Genomic DNA, 26,668 nt, shown 5'->3' on the forward strand with positions numbered 1-26,668 from the left:
CACATCTTCTAATACTTCTCTCCTCGATTTGCGATTCATCATCACTGATGAGAGAGGATGTAGTAACTATGTATCGCTTCAACAAACCATTTCTCTGTGACTTGCTGCGTTACCTAACACGGAGCGTATATGCATGGGCTCCTTCGATCGAGGAAGAAGTATGGCTGTATAGGGAGAACACGTTGAGGAAAATTGCGAATTCGAGTTCAAGGTCGTCATTACCATCCCACAGCTCTATGGAGAGTGTAAAAGCGAGATAGCAAGGGAACGCGCGCAAGCGTAAGGCTTTTCGTAGTGGGGCTTCTGTGCTGGGATATTTCCCTGGCTCTAATAGCTCACTGACGATGGCGGGAGGTGTGTTCTTGCGTAACTATTTATAACCATTCGTTTCCGCAGAAAAACGTCTGAATTTTCCACTCCCATCTCTTGCTCTGAATCTTTTTTTCTTACTCAGGCTCTTTCTCTTCACTGCTTGCCTGAAAGAGCGCCAACAGCCGGAAGGAAGGAATTTGAGTGGTATTAAAAATACATCATGTTGAGAAAAAAATCAACTTTCACAAAATGGAAGGAGAAAAAGGAAAAATCCTAAGGCAAAGGAGTACCAGTAAATGTAGGTTATGAAAGGTGCGATCTGGTTTCGTATGTGGGAAGGACATCATTTATGCAACGACATGGACGGGGAAAAACGGAACTACTCGTTACGTAACGTATGAATCGATGAAACCGGCAGAACAGAAGCCAGGAATGGCCACGGGAGATGGCGCCTTCATCAATGTAGGTGCAGTTCCGTTCAACTACAACAACGCTTTCAGTTGTATACATGCAGGGCGTTGAGCACGATGCAAGGCATAGGGGAAATGATTTTACGTAACAAACCAGGCTCTGCGCTAGTGCGGAATCTAGGACATTCCCCGGGAAAAGTTTCACATTTCAGAAAAGCTCTCGCTCGATATTTAGAGACCTTCTGGTTCTCTCAGTTGGAAACAAAATCGCTGGGCTCCCGTATCTGATTTCTAAAGATTCTTAGCGGCTCTTGAAGCGATTCAGAATGAATTATTTTTAACACGCAACCTCATCTACCATGTTTTATTGTCCTTGGGAAGAGCACCGGTCACATGAATGATTTTGAATGAGTTTTTCACCAAGTGACTACAAAAGCAAGTTTATCAAACGGATGAAAAATAAAAATATATACATTATTCAGCTACACGAACGGATTTTTTTTTTCTCCTACTTAACCCTTGTTACGACACATGGTCATTTACATTTATGCAGTATTATTTTACCTTTGCATAGGCAGAAGTAATTGGATCATTGTGGTTGCAAACCAGCGACTGACAACGAAACCTACGCTAAAAGTAATACAGTAGATTGATTTATGCAAGAATTTGGGCCGAATCTAAAAGATATCTTACCATTTTAAGTAATTCAACATTATTAACCACAGTGTTGTAGCATATTAAATTACCCAAATTTGAGTGATGTTTTTTGTCATTCCTAACGTCGTTTGCCATCCTAGCCATTGCTATTCTAGCGTGTGTTTTTGCGGTTTTTGGTTCCTCCGGAGATTCAGATAGAGGGTAATGGCGGATTTCGCACCCGCTGCCTTCCGAATAACTCTCCAAAAGCAATGGATCGTACGGCTACGGTTTTCGTCCCGAGGACGTACGTGCCCCCAGCCTTATTGTGCTTAACGTTAGCGAAACCTGCAAGCGATGTTTCGCTAATATACTTGGGTAATGTACAGATGAAAGATTCTTGCATTCGACTAAAAAACAGCATTTTTGCTTCTATGCACGCGGTTGTTTGAGTTACGGCTTGCTGAATGTACAATTTTAACTCACACCCACCTCCCTCTTTGGAATGACCCCCTAATTTGCATGTACCCTAGCTCACCCTTCCCGACTCACGTCCGACGCCCCCACCATGTGTGTGTTTGTTCGTGTAATAAGCACGACCGCTGTCGTCGCCTCCGTCAAACGACCGGATGGTTGGTTCCGAATTGCCACCAGCAGCGACGATGGGTCGGGCGGATATGCGCTGATGATGCAATGTACCCGGCCAGCTTGAGACCGGCGACCCGGAGAAGTCGGATAGGGGACATTCAGAAAGCCTGCGACGCCGTTCTAGGCTGCCCGTCTGAATTTCTCGCATAATTATCTCCAACAGCAAGCCGAGACAGCCATCGCGTTTGTGCTCGATCGTTACTTCCAATACACCAGCGCCTGCTTGAACGTCGGAAAGGGATGTTGGTTGCTTGAGTAATGGACAACATTGCTGAATGATACAAGCCTCAATCAGCAAATTCGCACGTGTTTGTTTGTATGGCGATAGTTTGTGCTTACTCACAAAAGTAACCTGAAAGAATGTAGCTTGCGTTTACTGGACGCTGGTGGCATGAAGCATGCATACTAATTACAACCCCAATGTCAATGAAAGTGCACAAGATATCGACAAATGGCCATAAATGTTGGAAACACTAGAAACGTCGACGACCGGTGTATGGATTGCAAACATTGTCGCAATTGAAGTTGCCATAAATGTTGTGTTTACTCTCTCTGTTAACGAAATGGTATCAACGGAAAAATACTGGTTGGGAAAACAATTATCGTTTTTGAGTTCAGTTGGTTTCACAACTATGCTGGTAAAGCAAAACGACTGCTCGGAACTGATACAACATCTCCTCTTTCCGCATAACACCATGTGTAGGAATCCATGTTTCACATTTCCATCGCGACCTGTATGCTGCGGCATTTGTGACAATGATGATGGTGGGCTAATTTCGATCAAAGCAAGCGAATCAGAGAGCGAGACACGGAATTCCATGGCATTCTCTTATTTCCGTTCCGCCTGCAGTTGGGTTGCAGAAGCGTGATCTTGTCGTATGATTGTTTTCACGTTTAAATTGCGTAATCAGATCCGTTTGGAAATGAAAAGAAGTTAAACCTCATGCACTCAGGTTGGGAGTTGGCCTATTTGCTCAATCAACCATTTGGAGAACTTGCACAGCATCAATTTGCGTTCATCTGATTGTGGCATAGCAAATGAGACGGAAAGGAAATGAAGCTTCGCTTTTATGATTCTAAATGAACCATTTTTTAACTCTTGTTTTAAACATGCTTCAGCTACCGACCGTTAAACATATTTGTTTGCAGCAACCGAAGAGAAATGTGTATAATGTTGCTCTTTTAGATTATATGGAGTAACCTCTGGTGCATACAGAATCAGAAATTATGTTTCCTGTTCCCACAGTCGCATATCATGCTGAACGTGCATTTAAGAGACTGTGTCATGGAATTTTGTTTAAATTTCTTCCCTTCTTTCGCGTGTTGCATAATTAAACATTCCTTCATTCATTCGTACATACATCGGCCAGAGATTTTTTCTTCCCATTACGAAGTGTAAACAAAAATGTCGTTGGTTTTCTAGAGCGCATTTTATGGAATGTGCTTGTGCAGCGAAAATGGCGTCATACGAAGTGGCAGGTTGGATTTACATAATAGAACAAAAATACTTTACCAACATGTCGCAAGAATTTACGCTAATAAACAGCGACGAGTTGGCAACGGAGATCATCCGATTGTTTCTATTAAGCCTAGCGCAGACCGCGGGAAGAAAATGGACCGGTAATTTACGACTCCCATGAAGAAGCGACGCAAAGCTGAAGATTATTTATAATTTACTTCTCAGCAATTGTAGCGACCAAAATGTTTGTTTTCATGACAGCATCGAAAACGGAAGAGAACAGATATATGAGCCATAAATATAGAGGCAAAACATATTGTATGATTTAGATAGAATGTTCTAGAAGGACCTGCGATCATCGTATTTTGAAGGAAAGCAAAAAGAGAAGCGAAGCGAGTTCGCTATCATATAATTGAACAATCAATTACTTCGCAAGTAAACGTTCTCGGAGCAGTGGAATGTTCCATCAGCTTGTTCTTATGCATATTGTAGCTAATAAAGTGAAAGACCGTCATTTGCTGCCACATTTGGTACGCTTAAACGTGCATAATCAGCTTTTGCATAATCCATCCAATGTCACAAGAAAAGACCCTGTTAGAGCCATGATTCAAGAGAAAACATCATGAATACCTTTAGCAATGGATGAACTGTTTCAATCAACCAATTGTGTGAGTTAAATGTTCATGTTCTTGTAATATATAGGTCGTTTGTAGCCAAAATAACATTAAACACGATGTCACTACTTGTTTCTTCGCCGTTCGATGGATGGCAAGATAACTCAGCTTTGATTTTTCTTAAACTTCAAAAAACTTCTCACCTTACTTCAATCGTATATGCAATTGCACATGTAAATTTATAACTAACACAATATCTCACAAGAAGCCCGGGTGTTGTTGATGACATAACTACGTTCCGTTATTTTTTAAAAACAATTGACGGTAACAGGATAGATTCCCGTCTCGAAACTTAAAAAAGCCCAAATATTCTCACATCAATTACAAATGCAAACGTCTCTTGTTTATCATTGACCATTGGTACACATATGACCCGACAAACAGAGATATACGGCTTGTGTGAAATCAGACATATTTTTAGCCAGCGTTGCCATGTGTCGAAACTGTTGTTGTTTTTTTAATTATGCTGTCGTTATCTATACCAAAAGCACGGAGATCGTTCCTTAAAATATCTTTTATTTAAATTTGCAATGATGGGATGAATAGAACACATTTTAAAATAACCTTAAAAAAATATATAGCCCAAGCTTCAAAGTGAGGTTACATAATGAGTGTGAATTTATTCAGAGATTTATTATATCTATATCTGACACACATGCCAAATCGTTATCGGTGTTCTCTTTGAAAATGGTTCAAATGTCGCACAATATCCACCTCTAACATTCACCACTTGATCTCCTACTACTAGAGTGTATGTTTACTGAACATGATCAATAAATTTCGTTAATTAGTAATTTGTTTGCATACAGCGTACACACAGTAAGCGCAGCTTACAACCACGTTAAAATAGGCTACACTAAACATTTTGAACTGTAAACATTTGCGAGTGTGCTTGCGTCCTTGATGTCAGAAAGAAAAATGTTCGATATAAATCAAGTCTCTGTTTTGCTCTTTCAATTTGTTACCAAACATAAGAAATTTGCTATATAAATACTATGAGAGCAAAATCCTATAGGAGAAACTAACTTATGCAGTAGAATATTTATGAATTGAAACAGTTTCATTCATTTAACTAAAGGCACATCCGTTTTACACATCTTCTGTTTAAAGTTACAAGAATATTCCTATATCATCAAGTTTGAATTTCTATGTAGAAAGATGCACCATTTCAAAATACCTCATCACCGAACGTCTACAGTGTCGTTTCTTTTATTTAATGCTGCTAAACCGGTGTTGTAACAATGAAGGTTTTATATTCAATTTAACCTTAGCTAAGGATTTCTTACAAATCATTTTACATAATCTTGTCAAATGGATTTCTTACGATGTTTACAAATTTAAAGTATTGTTCCAAATTTCCGTCTTACAAGCGCCATCTACAGTGATGCAATTCCTTTTGTAGCCGATTGTAGCAGCGCCATCTATAGGAGACTGACATGAACCTAGATTCAAAAATGATTTTTCGCTTGCAACCGTGTTGTCACGTGTTTTAATTCGATGTTTTTTCAGAAAAAGGATATCTTACTACTTTTAGGTATTTGCAAATATCGCATGCACGCGAGAAAGTTGACTGTTTCTCCTTATCTCTATTATCGAGAATTTATTGCTCGTTTGAGATGATAACACCCTAGATAATGCATCACTCGATAAGAGAGTGCATTTAAAAACTGGCCTTTTATCTCTCTGCCATTACATTCGGCCATGTTGTACATGGTGCCATAACATGTGTCGAACTTTTCTGTAGCCAAGTAGAGGCAAATGACGAAGGGTTTATTTCATTCGACGTCTGCTCTCTTTATCACCGACAGACATCATCCCGTTTTGGGATGATAAAAACAAAGCAAGCAAAGGAAAAGGACAGATGGACGGGGAAAAGGTATCTTATCACCAATTCGGCTGCCACTTCTGCTTACATCCCCAATAGTCCTACATATGGTTGACAAGTCATCAATTAAATTGTTTAGTCATAAATTTTAATACCCCATACCCGGCTGAGGACGAGTTTGCATTGTTTCTTTTCTGCACCATTCAGCAGATTTTTATCATCTCATCCGATTAGGCAACAAAACACGATCACACGCATATGTTACGTTTGCGAAGGTTCAAGATAATGGAACAACGTGATGGTGTAATTCATGCTTTTTATTTTTTATTCCATTCCGCTGGTATTTGTGGATGGAGTGCTGTACAATAAACTTTGAATTATAGCTATCAGCAGCCACAGAATGACACCTCCTGCTTCTTGCCAAACATATGTGGAGGGATACCAAACAATAGGTAGTGGGGATTGCGATCAATAAAACGATTTTCTTTGGGGAATTTTTGTAATCCCACATCCCATCCGTAGTGCTGCAAATGCTAAGAAAATATCCTTTCCGTTTCATCCATTGATAAGTCAAAGCCATCTTAGGCTTATCTATCTATGTATGGACAAGCCCTTCAGCCAGAGGGTAGTACCTCAAACGGATTAATAAACACTTTTCTTATGCTACCAAGCAGCTTGAGACTATCCCATTATAACAATAACGCACAATAACAAAAAAACTAAAACACCGTAGGCTGGCAAGCGTGCAACAGGTCCGATAAGGCGGTGTCGTTGGCGATGGAAGACAATTTCTTTTTGGCTCGCATCTGAGACAAGTCCCATCAAAGTCAACCCTGGCGAGAGATGTGCGTTGTGCGTTGATAACAGGAGGTGCACAATCCGTTAGAAAAACGCGTAACTTCAGCGTGAGTCCAAATGAGTTTGATGACCAAAAGAGCAGCTAGAAAAGAGTTGACAGAGCAATCCCCTAAACTCTAGGACTAGCCCTGTCGTCGCGTGCCACCACCGTTACACTACCCCCTGAACCTGATCGATTTCACGCTGTCTCGTTCGCACTCCTTCACAGCCGGCCCAATATTCGGTGCGGTCGGCACTGGCCTGTGTCAGTCCATGTTCCGCTGTTCGCGCGTGTACAAGTGCGCGACTTCGAGGGTGTCGCGAGTGTCTCGAGTGTTGTCCAGCGATTCAGTCTCAGGGGGCAAAGGGATACTTACCTTTAAAGGACGGGTAACCTCAAAAAGGGCCTACACGTTCTATCTTAAAAGTTTCTTTTCGGTAGAATGGTATCTGAAAAGGGCGATTTTGGACGGTTAATTTGTGGCACTTATGTACATGCTTAGACGCTATATATATTTTGGCACTCATTTTCATAGAGGTTGGCTTCCGGTCGTGATCTGAAAGCGTGTATGATCGTATGCTTGCATGAATGTTGGCAATTTCATTTCATTCATTCGAACGTCGAACAGTGAAAGCTGCTGATCGCTCACTCGCATCCATCACACACACTGCGATCGTACACTCGTGTCATCTCTCGGGAAAGTGAAAACAGGGCCAACGTATCTACCGGCTTACATGCATGCCCACGCAACTACTGCAACCTTCTTTTCCCGTCAGCCTCAACGGCTCACCCTTTCGCCTCGGTGGCCACTCCAACACTCATTGGTTTATGAGAGTACAGGGTGGGGAGGAATATTTTACTCATTCGAACCAAATCCAACCCCTATGCTCCAGTGATTGCGCTGACCCCGACTCGTGGTGGAAGTACGCGGTCGCATGATCGTTTCCAGAAAGCGTTCGATTTTCCTCGGTTCAGCTAGGGTACGTTCAGCTTGTAATTCGGATAGGTATAGCTCTAACACACTTTTAGGCCGGACCCGTGAGGTGCAGTGATCCGTTTCGTTTCCCTATGCGTGTATTATCAGCACGTGTGAAAAGCTCCCGAACGGAAGTAGAAATATGATTAGTAGGCGTGGGAAGTTCCTAGCCGTATTCTACGGTGGCTTCACGCTGTACAGCCTCACGATCGCTTGGCTTTTCTGGAGTGGATACTTCGAACTGGACGACCGGTAAAGTCCATGTAGTATTTTTTCTTAGCTAATAGCGGTGGTGGTCGTCACTATTGCATCCTCTATGAGTTATGTATGAAATTTAGCCCTAAAAGGAACCAAGCCATACTTCAGAAATTATTCAATTGTTTCATAGCACCGATCGGTAATATATAGTACAACGCGAGTGGGTGAACGATTTTATCAGGGTTGATGCGATAACATCGCCCATTTGATAACATTATACGGTTGTGCAAACAGTAAGCAACCACAGCCACATTCTACTCCCGCAATGAGCACAAACTGTGCTATTTTGCCGTCGACAGTTTGCTCTCCGAAGTGGGTAAGAAATGCAACCAAGGCGACAAGGTTCGGAGAAAACAAAGTCAAAGAATCGACGGAGCTATAGAAGCAGAGGAAGAGTTTGTTTGATTATCGGTTTATTGCAGGCGGTAAAATTTCACTTATCTACCTGTTCTGAGTCTTCTTATCGCCATCTTTATCAAATGATGGAACAATCACAACAATAATAAGTGCTTCAACGAGTGCACTCGCAAGCCCATTGTTCAATAGGGAAAGGGTGCATATTGCTATCTGAATTAAAGTTTGAATTCGTATCCAAACAGTAGACGATATTGGCATCCTAACACTATCTACTCGTCCCTAGATGGCGCTCCTGTTAAACAGTGCGAAATTTGTTAATGCTGTAATAATGTGCCTTAAAAGATGCATTTAGCATATCTTTCGACCATAAAAATCATCAATCAGTTTTGATATGTTCACTATATAAATACAAAACAATGTATACACAGGTGGATAAAAGAAAACAATTGGAATCCATGGATATACATTTCTGTGGAAAAATAAAATGGCCACATTTTATTTTATGCTTCCTACATCATCAACCGGTGTACGTCTGCCTACTGACAGTCCGTCATTTACGTTTATTTACTCGTTGCTTATCACTTCCATCATACAACTTTTGTCCTCCTTCTCTTGTATTACCTTTGTTCTATTCCTACCACAGTTACCCTGACTTTGGAAAAACGAGGGTCAATAGTTTATTTTTACAGTCCCCCGTAGTAGGTAAAAAGTTTTTAAGGGAAAAACTTTTCGCCGTTTTCAATTCTTTTGCAATTGGTGGACGAACGGAAAGCCGTCACGGTGGAGCCCGCCCAGCCCCAATTTCCTCGTTATACGAGACAAGGTCTTGCCAAAAAGCGCAATCGAGCGCGCTTATTCAACCTTTTCCCATTTTGTCCCATGTGGCACGCCCAAGTTGGACCCAAGTTGTTTACTCCCGTAAACACAAGACCTGTAGGGCTCTTTGGGTAACGGTTGCGTGGAGAAAATGTTTCCTCCCCTATCGTAGAAGACCGTCAGCCGCAAATAATTGGGTGGGACAGGACGAAAAGGAGGTAGAAAGGAAATGATTGAGTGATCTTTTGTTTTATTGAAACTTTTTAATTATAAACTCTACCGCATATGGATCGAATTATTATAGGAGCGAATATTAACCGAAAAGAAAAATGGCTCAAGAGTTTTATCCATAAAGCCAAACCCCTGTTTTGGGCTCTAATCATTTTCAATGGGAAAGGATATTGCATAAATCGAATGATTTGTTAAAGAGTGGTGTGATGTTACTGCCGTTACGTGAATGTATTGTATGCAAACATGCCTGATGCCCAATACGTCCTTCTCTTTATCCTTGTGTCCCACTGCGGGTAACTGGCTGGTTTGGGTGTGCCGCTGTCATAAGGACTGGGCCCATTTCGAGAAATGGATAGGATTCCGAACAGTAACGGGCAATATCAGACGCGTTCGAATGCGGAAGTGTGCGCGTGCCTTATGGCAATGGTCTTATCCTTGCAGGTCGCGTCCTCCATCGTAGCACCGTGTAGCGATCTCCAGGTAGCTAGAAAGAAGCAAGATAGCAATATAAACAGACCAAGAGAGAGAGAGAGAGAGAGAGAGAGAGAGGGGGGGGGGCAGCGACCTTGCGAAATACGTACATGCGTATTTGTGTGCAGATTAAGGATCTATTAGTTTTATCAAAGCATATATCAAATATCTACATCGATCGGATGTCGAATTGAGAGGATTTAGCGAAAAAAAAAACATGTAAAAGATGGTTGCAATGATGTTTTTTTGCTCAGCCATTGCATGTCCTTTGCCCTGGGATGTGCCGGTCGTTTGCCGGTGGTACAATGATCTGTCCCTGTGATGGGAGTGTGTTGGTTTTGGTGTGTCCTTGCGCTCTGGATTTCGCCACGCCGGTGACGCCTAGACAAACTGCCGCGAGCAAATAACACCCGACTCTCACGAACTAGAACACGCGATGCAACGGTAAAGGGAAGAGAAAAGGACACATCCTGCCACCCGTTGACTATCAACGGCCATTCTTGAGCGGAACTGCTTCCGAGAGCGCATACGCACCCGCTCGATCGGCGACCTTTCGTCGATACGGCTGTTGCGTGTATTTCCTTTTTAGGGAGAAACTTCCAGGACACACGGTGACCGAGTAAAAGCGCGTACCCTCTCCAAATGCGTCCTGCATTATTTATACGTACCCTGTGCAAGGATACAAGGAGAGCAAATGCTGGAGAGAATAAAAGGTTGATTCTGGAACCGAGAGTTCTGGCTCTATCAAAACGGAAGCTGGAACTGAATCCTGCGGAGCAATAGAACGCTAATGTTAGTCGCTAGACGCCAATACCAACACCGGCTGCAGCCATATGTTAGGGCCGGAATTATGCGTTCAATGACAGCAACAGTGTAGCAGCGCGATACGATAGTTTCTGGCCGCTCACACATCTCTTTTTCTTTCTCTTCTCTCTGAGATGCGGTTGTGTGTTTTAGAAGAGAACTCAACACGGTGTGTGGCGCTTTTTTCCCGGGGTGCGGATTATACAGTTAGTCGGGTGCACGCAGTACTAACCTAAGTCTGTCTTTTCCGTGTCCTTAGAGCGACAGGATATATATCCGGTGTATTTAGTGCGCGCGTTCTCGTGGCCAAGCGACCGTTGTTTACTTCTCCTCACCCGCGCGTTCGCCTTCCCGCGTTTCCTTCCTTGTGTCCCTGTTTCGGGTTTGTTTTTGGTGGAATCAATGATTGCACCGAGCGGCGGTTCTTTTTTTCGAATTCCGACTTGTTCGTGCGCATTTTCCATGATTCTAAAAACGTGTAAAGGTTTGCTTAGATTTATAGGTGGAGTTTTTAAGTGCACAAAAATGAGGAAGGGTGTTAGCTACGATCAGGCGGGGTGTTTTCGTTTAATGCTAAAGGAAACACCCATCAGCAGTACTTTTTCATTAAACCAAATCCTCTCCCTCATCTCCACAAAAATGACCCATTCTAATACACCGTGTTTTGTTATGGATTTGATTTTGTCTGTTGAAATTAACTTTTCCGTCGAACGATACACGTTAACGTGAAAAATCGTGGTTCAATAGTCCAATGGTTTTTTAAACGCACGTTGTGAAGCAGGGACAGTTTGCTGTCCCTAGAGGAAAAGCTCATGAGGGGGTTGCATATCTCCTAGTATGCTTGTGTGTTAGTGACAGAACACTTCTTTTGTAACGCTTTTCAATTTAATAAATAAAGAACAAAAACCAGCGTCTTAATGTTGAGATTTCCCAGCTGTACCTCTCCGATTGTCATACTAATCCTAGCTGGGGGAGGTTTAATGAGCTATTATTGGTTCTTTAGTTTTCTAGCAAGTCTTGATCACGCGGCAGGATATTCATCCCAAAGTCGCACACATCCTTTCATCAGAAAAGGGTGCGGCGGCCTGTTGGTGTGTGCGTGCGCGCGCGTTATTTTAGGGCGCCTACTGCGAACAGCACAAATGGGGTACCTTCTGCCTCGTGGTAAGGAAGGGCGAGTGAGATGGGAGCGACTGTTGAATATGTGAGAGCAAACGGTCATTTGTGCTAGAAAGAGAGTGGAAGATATCCTTGCACGAGAAAAAGTACCCATCCTGCTGGAGAACACCTTTTCCTGGATGGGTGGGTGGTGAGACGGGGAAAGAGAGGACGATGAAAAACAGTCCAAAATGATTTCTCCTCCTCATCTATAGTTTTTTGTCCAAGACAGCAAGAAAATTTCAAGTAAATTAACAAATAATACGGTTTGACAGTGTTTAAGCTCAAGAAGAGCATGCTTGGACTGTACTTCTGTATGTCTACCGTATTGACCTGGAAAAGCCCTCTAATGTCAATCACAAACCACCTTGAAAACAGGGCTTGCTGGGGAGTAAAAAGCACCTCGCTTGGGGAGTAGCTGTTGGGCCTAAGTATACGATTTAAGCTTACACGGGAGACTACTAACATATTTCATTCTCAGTGGTGTGCTACACTAGCGGCAATAGCAGTAACCAAAGAATCGTACCATAACTGCAGTATATAGTGTCCTTGAAGGATTCACTTTTACCTAACAAACGAACCAAAACGTCTAAAATTTGAAGTGATTTATAAACTAAGACCAAAATACGAAGACTAATCCTTTTGGAGAAGTGCATTTTTCGGAGTTTGTGAATAAGGCCGGGGACTGCTTAATTTATCTTTAAAAATCGTAAAAAACTCTTCTCTGTCGTTTGATATCGACACGTGAGCGTAAACAAGCGTAAAGCGTAAAGAGAGCTATTAAAATAAGTCCAAAATCAGTACATTCCAAAGAGCGCGATTAGGCTCTTCATACCACGAAAGAAAAAAACGGTGGCTACGGCCAACAGGTTCCGTTCCGTAGTCCTTACCGGGTGGTGGACAAAGTTCGCCTTCTCTAGCAGCAAAAGCGGTGCAAAAAGACGTCCCAGCGCGGGGACCAACAGATACTACTGCCAGAAACTGCAGTCCACGGAACGACTAATACAACGACCCGCTCACACCAGCACTGAAATGGGTGGATGTGCATCGAAGGACAAGAAGGACAGTAAGGTGGTAGAGAATGAGGCAGCTGCCGGGACGGGAACTGATGCCGATGAGGCCAACGCTGGCGAAGGGTGTGTATCAAACTCGATGGTATTTTTGTCGAGGTAAGTGGTGTGCGGCGGGCGGCCCCCCGGCACCGGCGGCGGTTGTGTGTGGGGTGTTGGCAACACTGCCTTCGCCAAAGAGCGTAATGAGAGCGGGCTAACATCCTGATACATGTGGATGGTGGAAATTTGTGTTTTTGTTTTAGTTTCAGCCTTCAGGCGTTCGAAAAAAGTACATATTCGAATAATAAGGGTTCAAGGGATATCCGGAAGTAATATGCCGTTGTTATACTGATGAATGCCTAAAAGATGTTGAAATTTATATTACAATCTGTTGTATTGATGGGTTACGAACAAGAATGTAATAATTAGAAAAAAATAGTATTGACGAAAACTGAGCAGCGGGTTTATGCGCGGGTTATGCGATTCTTACATGTACCTAAGGCCAGAGGATTTTAACTAGTTACCGCAGAAAAATGTCATGATTTTGATCGAATGGATTTCACGATTTATTGAACTTCAATCTGATGTGAGATTTTTATGAATTTTACGAGTAGAATATTTGCCATCGGATATTCAAATCCTACTACTACGTGTTTACTCATGTATATTTCATAGAAACATATAGCACAACATTGCATATAGCCGTAATATGTCCCTCGAAAATTAATCATAATCCATCTTTGTGCTTGATACGACCTTCCAGAAACAAATCAGACACCATGGTTGACGCAGCTGTTTTGGAAAAGATGGAGGCTGGCTTCGCCAAGCTGGCTGCCTCGGACTCCAAGTCCCTGCTGAAGAAATACCTGACCAAGGAAGTCTTCGATGCCCTGAAGAACAAGAAGACCTCCTTCGGCTCGACTCTGCTGGACTGTGTCCAATCTGGTAGGCGTTTTTGCTTGATCTCACAACCGAGTGCTATTCGAGTGAAGGAAGAATTCCGAACTAACCAACGATCACCGCTCCGTGATGTTCAATTGCAGGTTTTGAGAACCCCGACTCTGGTGTCGGCATCTACGCCCCGGATGCAGAGTCGTACACGGTGTTCGCTGAATTGTTCGACCCGATCATCGAGGACTACCACAAGGGCTTCAAGAAGACCGACAAGCACCCGCAGCGTGACTTCGGCGATGTGAACGCCTTTAGCAACGTTGACCCGACCGGCGAGTTCGTCGTGTCGACCCGCGTCCGTTGCGGCCGCTCGATGGAGGGTTACCCGTTCAACCCCTGCTTGACCGAGGCCCAGTACAAGGAGATGGAGGAGAAGGTCTCCGCCACCCTGTCCGGACTGGAGGGTGAGCTGAAGGGCAAGTTCTTCCCGCTGACCGGCATGGACAAGGCCGTCCAGCAGCAGCTGATCGACGATCACTTCCTGTTCAAGGAGGGCGATCGTTTCCTGCAGGCCGCCAACGCTTGCCGCTTCTGGCCATCGGGTCGTGGTATCTATCACAACGACAACAAGACCTTCCTGGTCTGGTGCAACGAGGAGGATCACCTGCGCATCATCTCGATGCAGATGGGTGGTGATCTCGGCCAGGTCTACCGCCGCCTGGTGTCCGCCGTCAACGACATCGAGAAGCGCATCCCATTCTCGCACCACGACCGTCTCGGTTTCCTGACCTTCTGCCCGACCAACCTCGGCACCACCATCCGCGCCTCGGTCCACATCAAGGTACCGAAGCTGGCCAAGGACTACGCGAAGCTGGAGGCTACCGCCGACAAGTACAACCTGCAGGTCCGTGGTACCCGCGGTGAGCACTCGGAAGCCGAGGGTGGCATCTACGACATCTCGAACAAGCGCCGCATGGGACTGACCGAGTTCCAGGCCGTCAAGGAGATGTACGATGGTATTTCGGAGATCATCAAGGCCGAGAAGTCGCTGTAAGCAGCAGCAGCAGCTCTTTTCCCAGCTCTCGGATGATGATGACGACGCGTTGATGGTGATATCTATGGATTGGATAGGACGGTGGCGATTCCAACCGCAAACTGAACTCAATACCCACTGAAAATTGACCTCCGCCGAGCACGTGCGCTCCCCCTTCAACTTCTACCCTTCCTTTCGCATGCTACTCTACTGCTCGCTTCGCCCATTGGGTGGTGTGTAGCACTAGTACGATGTATACTCCCTATCTCTGCAACCGCTGCCACGACCCTTCATTGCCACCGGCGGGTGTCGCGATGTTCTCGATGTGTGATCAATCGTACCACGCGTCCAGAGCATGTTTTGGCGGCCTTTGAGAGCAGGAAAACACGGAATTACACCAAGTGTAAGCAAAGTTCGCGCATGTGAGTGCTCGTTTGAAACGGCAACCTTTCATATCCGGCGCACATGTCTTGCACCGTCGATGCGTGCCGGGTTGTGCACGTGGGTTTCCGACCACCAAACGACACGTAACATTGTGCAAACAAGGAACTACATCGAAACGGGAGAGGGACAGGATATACAAAATCAATAAAACAAACAGCTGGCTGTTGCAAGGGGGCACACGATCAAATTTAAGGCGGATTGAGATAAAGAGGGAGTCAGAGAGCGTGGTGTAAACACAACAGCAGAACACACGCTCGCACAGCCAAACAAAATACAAGTAGTCGCCAGCAAGCATAATTGAGGGAAGTCACGTGGTGTAAAGAAACCAGAAGCAAAATACACACATTTAATGGAGTAAGCAACAAAATGAACTAAAAATAAAAACACAAAAACAACACAAAAATTTAAAAAGCCTTTGAGTGCTTTGTGCGTGTTTAGGATTTGAGAAATAGTGTATGGTGTGGAATGCATGCAGTTTCCAGAATTAAGGCATTTATGCCATCTATTCATCTCAATCTGATTCTACCACTTTATTGCCTTGTTATCGACCAAAAAGGATATTGAGTTACAATCAAACATTGGATAAAAAGTACGTTGAGAAAATACTCTTAAAGTTGGTGAAATAATTGAAATTTATCTACAAGAATGGTGAAATTCTAGTGTCTCTATGGCCCTTTATTTTTGGATTAATATAAATCGAGTAACTGCAACGATCAAAACATGGCAGTATTAGGCAGAATATCCCCGCGTTCTATGTAGCTCACTGCAATACGTTTAATCGCATCTTCACAAGAATTCCCCAAGTAAATGCAGCGCATCCGTTTTCTTATTATGTGAAGAACGCAAATCAAGCGATCACTGTGTTGTGGCGTCCCTTAACACTACGGGGTTTAGATTGTTACATTTGATTGACGTAGACATTCAAATATTTTCACAAAAATTGAATATACCTAATCTAAAAACTTTGTAAAGATGACTCAAACTCAACAAATTCTGTGCTTGCCGATGGCTTTTGCGGCGGCAACACATAAACAGATTCATCACGGCTTGTAAAACCGGTTTACAAGACCCCCTTCCTAACACTCAAATGGTACCGAATTCAGAGATCTTTCTCTGCTGGACCGATACAGCTGACATCGTATCAAACGTAAGCTAGTCCGTAAATAATATTCGATGCTGCTCCAACACACGATGGGTTTAGCTGGGGTCGCAATTAGGTTTTTACTGGTCATCGTTGCCATGTGCCACGGTTCCCCGGTTTCAAATTCCGCTCCGGGAATTGAAATCTTGCCGGCAGGTGAAAATTTATACGTCCTTGCCCTAAGTTGAGGATTGAATCGACTGTGCTTGTTCTTTACAGAATTTTCCAACAGCAATCAACCAAATTACATCGTTGTGAGAAACGGAGGTGTGTGAAATCAGCACAGCGTTTTTTGATTAGGCTGCTAAAAATATTGAATTGTCGTTTTTACAGACCAGCCATCATCCGAAGTGCAAACCGTTCAATATCCTGGAACAAACACAGGACAGCAACAAGCAACATCGATCGGTTATCGGCCATCGTCTCAGCAAATACCGTACCAGCAACAGACCAATTTCCAAACGCCGCAGCTACAACAAATTCAGTATCAGCAACCGCAACAGCAGCTGTACCAACCCCAGTATCAACAGCAGCAGCCAGTAATGTACTATCAGCAACAACCAATACAGCACGCGCAACCACCAACTGCATCCCTACCTTACCTCAGTAATCAACCTATTCGCGAGTCCTACTACCGACCTGGTACCCGCCCCATGTCTACAGGTAAAATCCTTAATTTTCCCTGCTCATTTCCTGGGAGCCTCATAACACGATTTAGCATTCCTCATTGATGTCGTAACATCTGCTTCTTCGCACTCTTGGGATGACTCAGGGTCGGAGTGACCTACAATCGGACTTACAGCGGCGTGGAGGGACAGATATCGTAGCGTTGTGAATATGAATTGATGATTTGAAAGTGTTTAACACCAAACAATCTCTCGTTGCTTTACGCCAGGTGTGCTGAACTCACTCGCCAATGCTTTGGGACTCCCTACAGGAAATGTACCCTCTTTGCGACCATCGGCATCAATTTCTTCAGGACTATCACTTTTAGGCGGTGCGTTGCTGTAAGTAAATTTCATAATATAAACAATTTAAAGCTAATAACATTTAATTTTTAACGATGTATTTCCTCACTCGTTTCAGCCTTGGATAGAACAACGGATTTGTAAATGTACACTTACTGAATTATTAAATCTCTTCAAAATATAAAAAAACAGCTTTCTGGAAACAATATGTACTATTAAAAGAAGTCTAGTTTTAATTACCAAAAAAGCTGAGTGGTTTTTTTTACGAATTCAGGAACGGATAGGTCTTATTTTATTGATGAGCAATTCGAATGTAAGTATAATAAAGTAATTGAAATATTATTTAATTCGTTTTCATTCCGCGCGTGATTCTAACACGTGTTAGAACAATCGTTAGTACAACCCCTCGACACGATCAACACTAGAGCAGAAAGAATAGTGCGTCATTTGACATTAGAAGAAAGAAAAGTATCATACAAAATCGGTGGAATTTATTATGCATCCTGGAGATAATTTTTACAATGGCTTTATGAGGCAAACTGATTTTAGAAACGATCATTTTCTGCACTTCATTTACTCTGCACTATGTTCAATTGAAGCATAGTGTAACAACAAGGTCTTTGAACTCGGTATTTCCTAATCCACTTTGCACTAGAGCAATGATTGATGCCGCTATAGTGCAGTTTAAATCATCGGGTAAACAAAGTAAATAAACGTCAATCGGAAACTGAGTGCATTCGAGCGAGTTTGTTGTGAAAAAACTTCTCCAAATCAATCCGGAATCGTCCTATTATAATCGCAGAGTCGAATCGAAACAGTTTTGATCTAAGAAGGCTATATAACGTACTCAACGTACGATTGATCGTAGTTGTAAGAACAATACACTGCGCCCAACTTAATGTTTACTGTTTCTTGAAATACGCGTGCAGCTCGAGATGTAATATTCATGTGGGTTAAACTGTCCTGGCGTTCTATCAAAATTGAATAGCAAGTGTGAGGTGATCACAGGTATTTCACGATCGTAAATTCTGTCATTGATACTACCGAATAGTAACAATACAACATATATTAACAATTATAAACATCTATCAATCTGGATTATTTTGTTCGTACAACTTGGAAACAGAACTGTAACGCGCAAACGGACAACTGCAACCTGCAGATATAATAAGGTGTGTTGCGTCCGGCTGTGATTCGAAGGACGGTACACTCTAATTGAGAGATGTCGTGCAAAAACCCAAAGAATCTTTTCTGCTTTGTGTGCGGCGCATACACGCCTTCCCACCACAAGCGATCAATCATGACGAGGCCACTATTGGAAGCGTACGAGCAATATTTTTTAGCACGCACCAGCAAGGAAAATTACACCCATGGGCCGCCCTCGGTATGCAACATATGTAACAATGCACTGCTCCGCTGGAAAAGCGGTATGTGCCATAAACCCGATCTCCCATTTGTGATACCGATGCTTTGGAGCTCACCTGAGGATCACGTCACAGACTGTTTCTTCTGTCTTACACGTGCTGACGTACCATCCGGAAACGTGCGCATGAACGCGCTCTACCATTTTAAAGTCGAATATCCCATAGTTAGGTCCGCTATCCGGCCAAAAATCTTCGCTTCAAAGAACTCTCACCAGAAAACCGTTGTTCAGTTAGCACATCAGACGCGTTCCGAGTCACCATTGCCAATCGTTGAAAACGATTCAAATGAACCGTTGCTGCTGAAGACGGTGAACAATTTCAGATATCCCCCGGATACCGTATCACAAAAAAACTTGCAACCGCAAGGTACAGTACGAGATAAGACTATGAGATCGTCTGTGGGAATTAGCAGTCTGAAGAGAAAGATTCACTCGGAAGCTATGTATGACGTGACAAAAATTTGCCTGCCAGACTCTAAACCGACAGTTGTGCTGGAACAATCAGAAAAACTGCTTCCATCGTCGGGCTTGCAACACGTTGCTCCGAAATCGGTGGCACCAAATAATACATCTTCACCGAAGATCCTGAATGTGTATTCACTTCACAAAGCTGTTGTAAAACTAGGTATGGTTGAGTAACATTTTCGAGCTAGGGAAATTCTCATTACCGTGGAAAATTGTTAATTGTTTTATTTCTACTTTCAGACTGTAATACATTGCAACCGTCAGTAAAGAAAGAAGCTGAACCTGTTATGATCGAAATCATGGATGATGATGACGAGGTCAACAGCGCTTTAGGAACAAATAAGGACGAAAATGTCAAACTGATACCCACGTGTCTGGGGACGCGGCTAGATGATGGCTTGAATAACCAGGAGCCCCTGAGACCGAGACATGAAAAGATAATTTCAAAACAAGAACAGCTACTTCCGAAGCAGGAATCATTAGTTCCTAAACAGATGTCAGAAATGAAAACAGAACGGACCCAGGAAATAGGAAATTGTTCAGTAGTGGAGCAAAAGTCACACACGCAAAACCCTGTCGCAGTGCCAACGATCGGCAACATTACAAATCTTTCGTCTACAGTTATACCTAACGGTTTGGTAGTGGTGAAAAGGTCTCGGATCATTAACAGCCCGGAGGAACAGCCGGCAGCATCACCACAGCCAACGTCCCCAGCAATAACGTCAGAAATCGAAGGACCACACCGTATCACGCAGTCGGAACTGATATTGTTGCTGCGCGAGCTTGAACTTCCGAAGGATAAGTCAGCTGTTCTGATTGAACGATTAAAGCGATGGAACTTGCTTGCACCTCAGTTAGTTGGATCGCACCGTGCCCGGAACGACGAAACTCGATCAGAAGAGCATTCCGTACGGCAAACTGCTTCGGTTTCGCAAACACAAACAAAACCAGCTCAAGGGGTACCAGTTTCTGCCTTTACGCCCGTTGTATCATCGCTGGTAAGAAGGAAAGACATTCAGATACGCAGTACACGTACGGGGAACAGAATCCTTGCTTCACCGATCGTATCCGCTGGTAATAACAAAATTAAAAAATCAGCCGAAGTAGTAACAGCTGTGAAACACATGATTGAAAAGCAAACCTCCCAACAGCCACGATGGATCGCCATTAAAACGCGCGGATACAGCGGATATCCGCAAAAGACCACAAAGAGGTCCACTTCCAACACCAGTTGAACCGGAATGTTGCAATCGAAACCCTAGTGTCGCTGCCATGTTGGTTAGCGCTTTGCTCCGTTCATTGAGCCAATGAGTACTCGGTCGTCACTATGGTTTTTTCTCTCCTCTCCGATACCACCCTTAATAATATATATCCCATGCTTATGGAAAATGGGGGAACTCGATAGCCGAAGCGTTAGCGTGTAGCACAAACACACGATAGTATCAGGATCGAATCACATCTGAGCCCCCCCTCCACCTTCCCGGACACAGGACTGACTATCCAGCTACAAGTAATTAAAAAGTTATGAAAGCCTTGGCAAAGCATAGCAAGGTAGACCACCATGTCATTACGACGTGCTCAATTGTGAGCGTGCCAGTAAAGAATAAGCAGCATATGGAATCACAATCTCATTCTCTCATTCATTGAAAAAACAAGAATCGGAAAATAAGATTTGTACTAATAAGGATAGGTGCGTACGAAGTGTAGGAATATCCTTTCCAAGACTAGTGATGTGAATCTGTTGAACATCGCGGACAGGAGCCAGATTTTTTACGTTCCATAACAAGGATACCCATGTAGTTTGTGCCGGAGTCAGTAATGGATCTTAGTTAAATGGTCAGTAATTGTGATCGCTTAGTTAAATCTCATAATGCTATCTCCGACCACAGCGAATCACTCATGCCATTGCTACGCAATGAATTGTCCGTATAAAGCGTCCTTTGATAAAAAAAATTATTTAACTAACTAAATATATTTACATGTAAGACATACTTCTTTTAAATATACAGCTGAAAAACAGAACCATTTGAGTTGTATCTATTACTTCAGATAAATTGCATCAGTAGTTGAATTTAATCTTACTTAGTTTAAGATTGCAGCGGGCGAATTATGAAGAATGATTTCAAGTGACTCTCATTAATAAAGTACAAGTATCAGCGTAATAATTAACAATGATGTTTCGAGTTGATGATTACTCCTCAATACATGCAACCTCTTGACTTTTCATATGAACAGCAACAAAAGAAAACGACTCTCAACCATCTGTACCTATTAAGTTTTTTTTATTTTTCACCCATCTCTTCTCAAGTTCTCTCGCTTCAGTAAAAATACAAATGTAGATGGTTGCAGACTGGCTGACACGCGAACGAACAGACGAGAAATCACTCTTGCAACCGAAGATGATGGCGGTCCAATTACATGTGATTTAATTATCTGGCGTGCAACTCTTGTTTTTTTCTTTTATATGTTTCCAAGACAAATCTACTGAAGTAGCGACGGTGTTTATAAATTGGAGAATTATTTCTACGTTAAGAGTACAATAAGAATGTGAAAATGTAGCGCGAACATATTGAATTTTGTGAAAAATGAGGGATTGGAATAGAGCTAGCGATGTATACCGAAACCACAAGGGCATCGAGTGCTAATCGAATGTTGCGGGCCGGTGTTGGATGTTCTGAATCAAAAACAAGAAGACAGAGTTATATAGAAAAATAGGGAGTGCTAGTCTTAGAAATAATATTTCTGCATTCCTATTTCCTCCAAAACACTCTTCTTTAAGAATAAGAGGCTTCGTACCACTGTTGCACCGCCGTTTTCACTGCAGCAAATTCACCGACAATATGCACTCTCTGTCTGTCCCTTCATTCACTCCTTTTGTTATCAGAGAACGATCTCTATCGACCCTAAGTTATCCTTATGCCTCGAATGGATCGCATCGACAGGAACGATCCCGCCGACTGTGAATTATAACCGATGCGTGCTTTCATTTTTACTCAGTTAGCTATTTCGGCTTGTGCCGACGGTATACCACTAAGAAACTCTTGACTTTTATGATACTACATGTTGAATCCTGCATACGTGTATATGTGCCTCCTGCTAGCATACCTCACTTTGTGTCCTTGAAAATTTGATAAATCTGATTTATTGTAAGAGGAGTGTAATTTGTAAGAGTGAGCGGATGGGGTGTGTAGGCAGGTTGAGGGACATAAGACGAAGAAGGTGGTATGCAGGCGTCGATGATTTGGTACGGAAAGACCGCAGCAACAGCAGCAGAAATGACAGCCGTCTGGTTTAGGCTAGTAGGGTGGCTAGAGACGCGCGAATCAGCAATCTAACTGTAGAGATCGTCATCACCGTTGTCGCCCGGGTTATTGCTCGTCGGTTGCGACGAACTCTGACCCTGCGTGCTTGAGCTGCCCTGTCCCGAAGGGAACCTATAACGACAAATGATGAAACAGGCGTCAAATCTTTGACCTACGACTATGTATGCCATCGAGAAATTGAACATACCGGAAATTGGTTCCGAAGCCACGAGATTGCTGCAGCGTTTGGGCAAACATTTCGTACTTGCGAATGTCATTGTCGGACACGGAGCGGCGAGCGAACTTCATCGCTTCTTCGAAATGATCACGAGTAATCTCCGGCACCGGGTCTTCTTCGTCCATCTACGAATTAAAAAATGCGAACGATCATGAGCAACAGCGTTTAACCGCAAAAGCCACTCACACTTACGTCCATTGCCGAGTTCTGATTGGCCGCACGATCTCGTTCGCGACGAATTTCCGCTTCGATGGCCTGGCGAATGGCTAGCTTACAGGCACGCTGGCATATCTCAGTCAGATCAGCACCCGAAAACCCCTGCGTCACCTTGGCCACGTAGTTCAGATCAACATCGTCGGACACCGGACTCTTGCGGAGGTTCGCGCGCAGAATCGCCTCACGCGATTTCTCATCCGGTAACGGAATGTAGATCAGCTGATCAAGACGGCCCGGACGCAGAATAGCCGGATCGATGATGTCTGGTCGATTGGTGGCTCCGATGATGAACACGTTCTTCTTCGCCCCCATGCCATCCATCTCAGTGAGGATCTGGTTAATGACACGATCGGCTGCACCGCCGGCATCACCAACGTTGCCACCGCGCGACTTAGCGATACTGTCCAGCTCATCGAAGAATAGCACACAGGGTGAGGCGGAACGTGCCTTGTCGAAGATGTCACGGACGTTCGCTTCAGATTCACCGAACCACATTGTCAGCAGTTCCGGACCCTTAACCGAAATGAAATTCGCCTGGCACTCGTTGGCGATAGCTTTGGCGAGCAGCGTTTTACCGCACCCAGGCGGGCCATAAAACAGGACACCACGGGACGGTTGCATACCGAACTTGAGGAATTTATCCGGATGCTCCACCGGATACTGTACTAGTTCCTGCAGTTCGCGCTTCACATTTTCCAGACCGCCTATGTCGGTCCAAGTCGTGTTGGGCACTTCGACCACGGTTTCGCGCAGCGCCGACGGGCTGGACTTGGTCATCGCATACCGGAAGTTCTCCATCGAGACGGCCAACGAGTTGAGCACCTCCGCGTCGATCTGATCATCCTCAAGGTCGATCAGATCCATCTTCTCACGGATCTGTTGCAGGGCGGCCTCGGAACACAGCGATGCCAGATCGGCACCTACATGTCCATGCGATTCCGCCGCAATTTGCTCCAGATCAACATCGTCCGCCATTTTCATGTTTTTCGTGTGGATGCGCAGCACCTCAAGACGACCCGTCGCATCCGGGATGCCAATGTCGATCTCACGGTCGAAACGACCAAAACGACGCAGGGCAGGATCGATGGAGTTCGGGCGATTTGTCGCAGCCATAACGATCACGTGCGAGCTTTTCTTCATACCGTCCATCAGCGTGAGCAGCTGCGAGACGATACGACGCTCGACTTCACCGTGCGTTTTCTCTCGCTTGGGTGCGATGGCATCAATCTCGTCGATGAAAATGATAGCGGGTGATTTCTTTTCGGCTTCTTCGAACGCCTTGCGCAGATTCGATTCCGATTCGCCCGCCAATTTGGACATGATCTCCGGACCGTTAATAAGGAAGAAGAATGCACCCGTCTCGTTTGCGACAGCACGAGCAATCAGCGTCTTGCCCGTACCGGGTGGACCGTACATGAGAATTCCCCGGGGTGGTTTTACACCAATCGCCTTAAACAACGACGGGTGGCGTAGTGGTAGCTCCACCATCTCCTTGATCTGTGCTAGCTGTTTGCGGCAGCCACCGATATCATCGTAACCGACCGCGTTAAGTGTCTCTTCCTCTTCTTCACGCTTGATCGGGTTTCCTTCACAGAAAATCACCGTCTCCGGGGCAACGATGCAATAATTCTCGGGTTCTACAGCGACCACCTTGAACTCCACCGCTCGCATACCGCCTCGCACGATGAACGTGTCATCCCTATGGATCGGGCGGTACGCTTCGAGGAAGTACGGCTTGAGGTACACGTCGAATAGGTTGCCAGTTAATCCCTCGACCGTGTCGTCGATGGGCAGGATCTCTACCTTCTTGCCATACTTTACATCCGGACATGACTGTATCATCACCACGTCTCCTAACCACACACGCAGGTTGTTACGCACTACTCTGTTCATGCGGATCTTCTCGTCCGGGCAGTTCTCATCCGACAGGACGATGCAAACGGTTTCCTTTCGACGTTTACCTTTCAATAACACCGTGTCACCACGAAATAGCTCGAGTTCATCCATTTTTGCCTACAAACACGTTAAGAAAAATCATGGTAAGAATATTTACCACATAGTACACGTGGACATCAATATTGATGTCAGTAGTATGTAGTATGAAAGAAAAAATGAAGCAAAATTTTCCAAGGCATGGTTTAGTCGATAGAGGTTTGTTTGCACATGCCGCTCTTGATCAGAAGCAGGCCAAGGAGGGGCGGAATACTGATAATTTTTTTCACTTACGGTCGGTTAAACCTTACCGACAATAGATTTTTACAAGATCACCTCCAGAGAAGTAACAAATGTCAAATGTGCTAATATTTGAATCTTACCTGCGACAACGAAATGACCGAGTTATCATCGTTGGTGGCTTCATCGACGATCAGACGGTTTGGGCGATCCTTGCGCTTCAGAATGGCAGTTGCCAAATCCTCGCTGTGGAAGTAGTGAAGGATGAGTATGCAAGATTTTTGTAAGGATTATGCAAGAGCTTGGAGGAAGCAATTTATGATCGCCAAAGACAAGGGTCTTCTACAAAGAAGATAGGTCATTACCCTTTGGCGTTGATGTTCTAGGCAATACGTTGGGAATAGATACAAAGATAGAGAGATATAGACAGAGAGAGAGTGAGAGAGAGAGAGAGAGAGAAAGAATACGCAGCGAATGTTGTGTTGTTGAAGTGCATTTTCTTTGAATTTAGTCAACGTAACCCTATTGCAATTTTCACAAACTTAATTAGCAACGAACAACAAATAAATTTTATGCGTTTTATAAATAAAATTTCAAAAGACTAGCAAGACATGTTAACAAGAAACAATTTTAAACCATCCTCCTTCAGCGTTCAATCACCCTCTAACCCAATGGATTCATTCAGCAGCTAGGTTTGCGTTTGCAACAACTGATGCAATCAAATTCACATATAGGTTGTTGTTAAATCCGATTCATTCCCCTATCAGACTTCATCTAAAGCTCTAGCGTAATATTTCGGGTTACGGAGTACTGTTCGGTTGGCATTGGTGCTTGCAACGGGGCCACCTTCGGTTGCATCTTTCCCCGGTTACGCGAAGTAACGCATATCGTGACAAGCGAAAATTGAAGGAAGTTGTACGATCCCCATTTGAAAGCTCTCACACATACACACACAAAAACAGAAAAATCGGAAAACCCCTTCGCTATGGTTGACCAAATAACCACTGAAGGGTCATGCTTTCTTTCTTTCTTTCTTTGTAAAACACACGGCTAACTGACGTCGGGGTCCACACGTCCGGTCATGATGGCTTTTCGTCAGATACTTCGGTATCATTGCCATTTTTTCACTTCTACAGCCACAAAACGGCAACCAGGATGACTACCCGTATAAAGAATTAAATGCCTGCCGAGCTATCGACCTTAATTTTACTCACTTCTTGCCGTCGGCCATTTGAGGAACGGTTTCTCGGGCGTTCCAAAAGCAATGGGCAGAACTGGAGTTTCAACGACGAATAGAAACTTGCGAAATTGTAGGCTTCACGCGGCGACCGTAGCACGTTTCACAGAAGAGCAGTTCGCGATACGCTCACACGTTTTGCTTTATCCAACTTTGGCGATTGGCTGGATTTTTGTGATTTTGCGGGCAGCAGAGTGCGGCCTACTATGAGCT

At 44.0% G+C, this 26,668-nt stretch overlaps 3 protein-coding genes across 3 annotated transcripts; 2 read left to right on the top strand and 1 right to left on the bottom strand.

Moving 5' to 3' along the window:
- The first annotated feature begins 12,839 nt into the window (after nucleotides 1-12,839).
- Nucleotides 12,840-15,690, top strand: LOC128723729 (arginine kinase). The gene is made up of 3 exons (XM_053817495.1): nucleotides 12,840-13,009; nucleotides 13,689-13,870; nucleotides 13,969-15,690. The coding sequence occupies exons 1-3, from the start codon at nucleotides 12,906-12,908 to the stop codon at nucleotides 14,868-14,870; spliced, it is 1,188 nt and encodes a 395-aa protein (XP_053673470.1). The 5' UTR covers nucleotides 12,840-12,905; the 3' UTR covers nucleotides 14,871-15,690.
- A 2,867-nt stretch (nucleotides 15,691-18,557) lies between these two features.
- LOC128725075 (uncharacterized) lies at nucleotides 18,558-20,525 on the top strand. Its single transcript, XM_053818793.1, has 2 exons — nucleotides 18,558-19,450; nucleotides 19,531-20,525. The coding sequence occupies exons 1-2, from the start codon at nucleotides 18,625-18,627 to the stop codon at nucleotides 20,523-20,525; spliced, it is 1,821 nt and encodes a 606-aa protein (XP_053674768.1). The 5' UTR covers nucleotides 18,558-18,624.
- Nucleotides 20,526-21,561: 1,036 nt separating this feature from the next.
- On the bottom strand, nucleotides 21,562-26,528 carry LOC128726325 (transitional endoplasmic reticulum ATPase TER94). Its single transcript, XM_053820127.1, has 5 exons — nucleotides 26,433-26,528; nucleotides 25,362-25,464; nucleotides 23,023-25,059; nucleotides 22,801-22,955; nucleotides 21,562-22,724 (listed from the first exon to the last, which is right to left on the bottom strand). Exons 1-5 carry the CDS (start codon nucleotides 26,447-26,449, stop codon nucleotides 22,622-22,624), a joined length of 2,415 nt encoding a protein of 804 aa, XP_053676102.1. The 5' UTR covers nucleotides 26,450-26,528; the 3' UTR covers nucleotides 21,562-22,621.
- Between the last annotated feature and the right edge of the window lie 140 nt (nucleotides 26,529-26,668).

The sequence above is a fragment of the Anopheles nili genome, chromosome 3 (genome assembly GCF_943737925.1).
Source record: "Anopheles nili chromosome 3, idAnoNiliSN_F5_01, whole genome shotgun sequence".
NCBI lineage: Eukaryota > Metazoa > Arthropoda > Insecta > Diptera > Culicidae > Anopheles > Anopheles nili.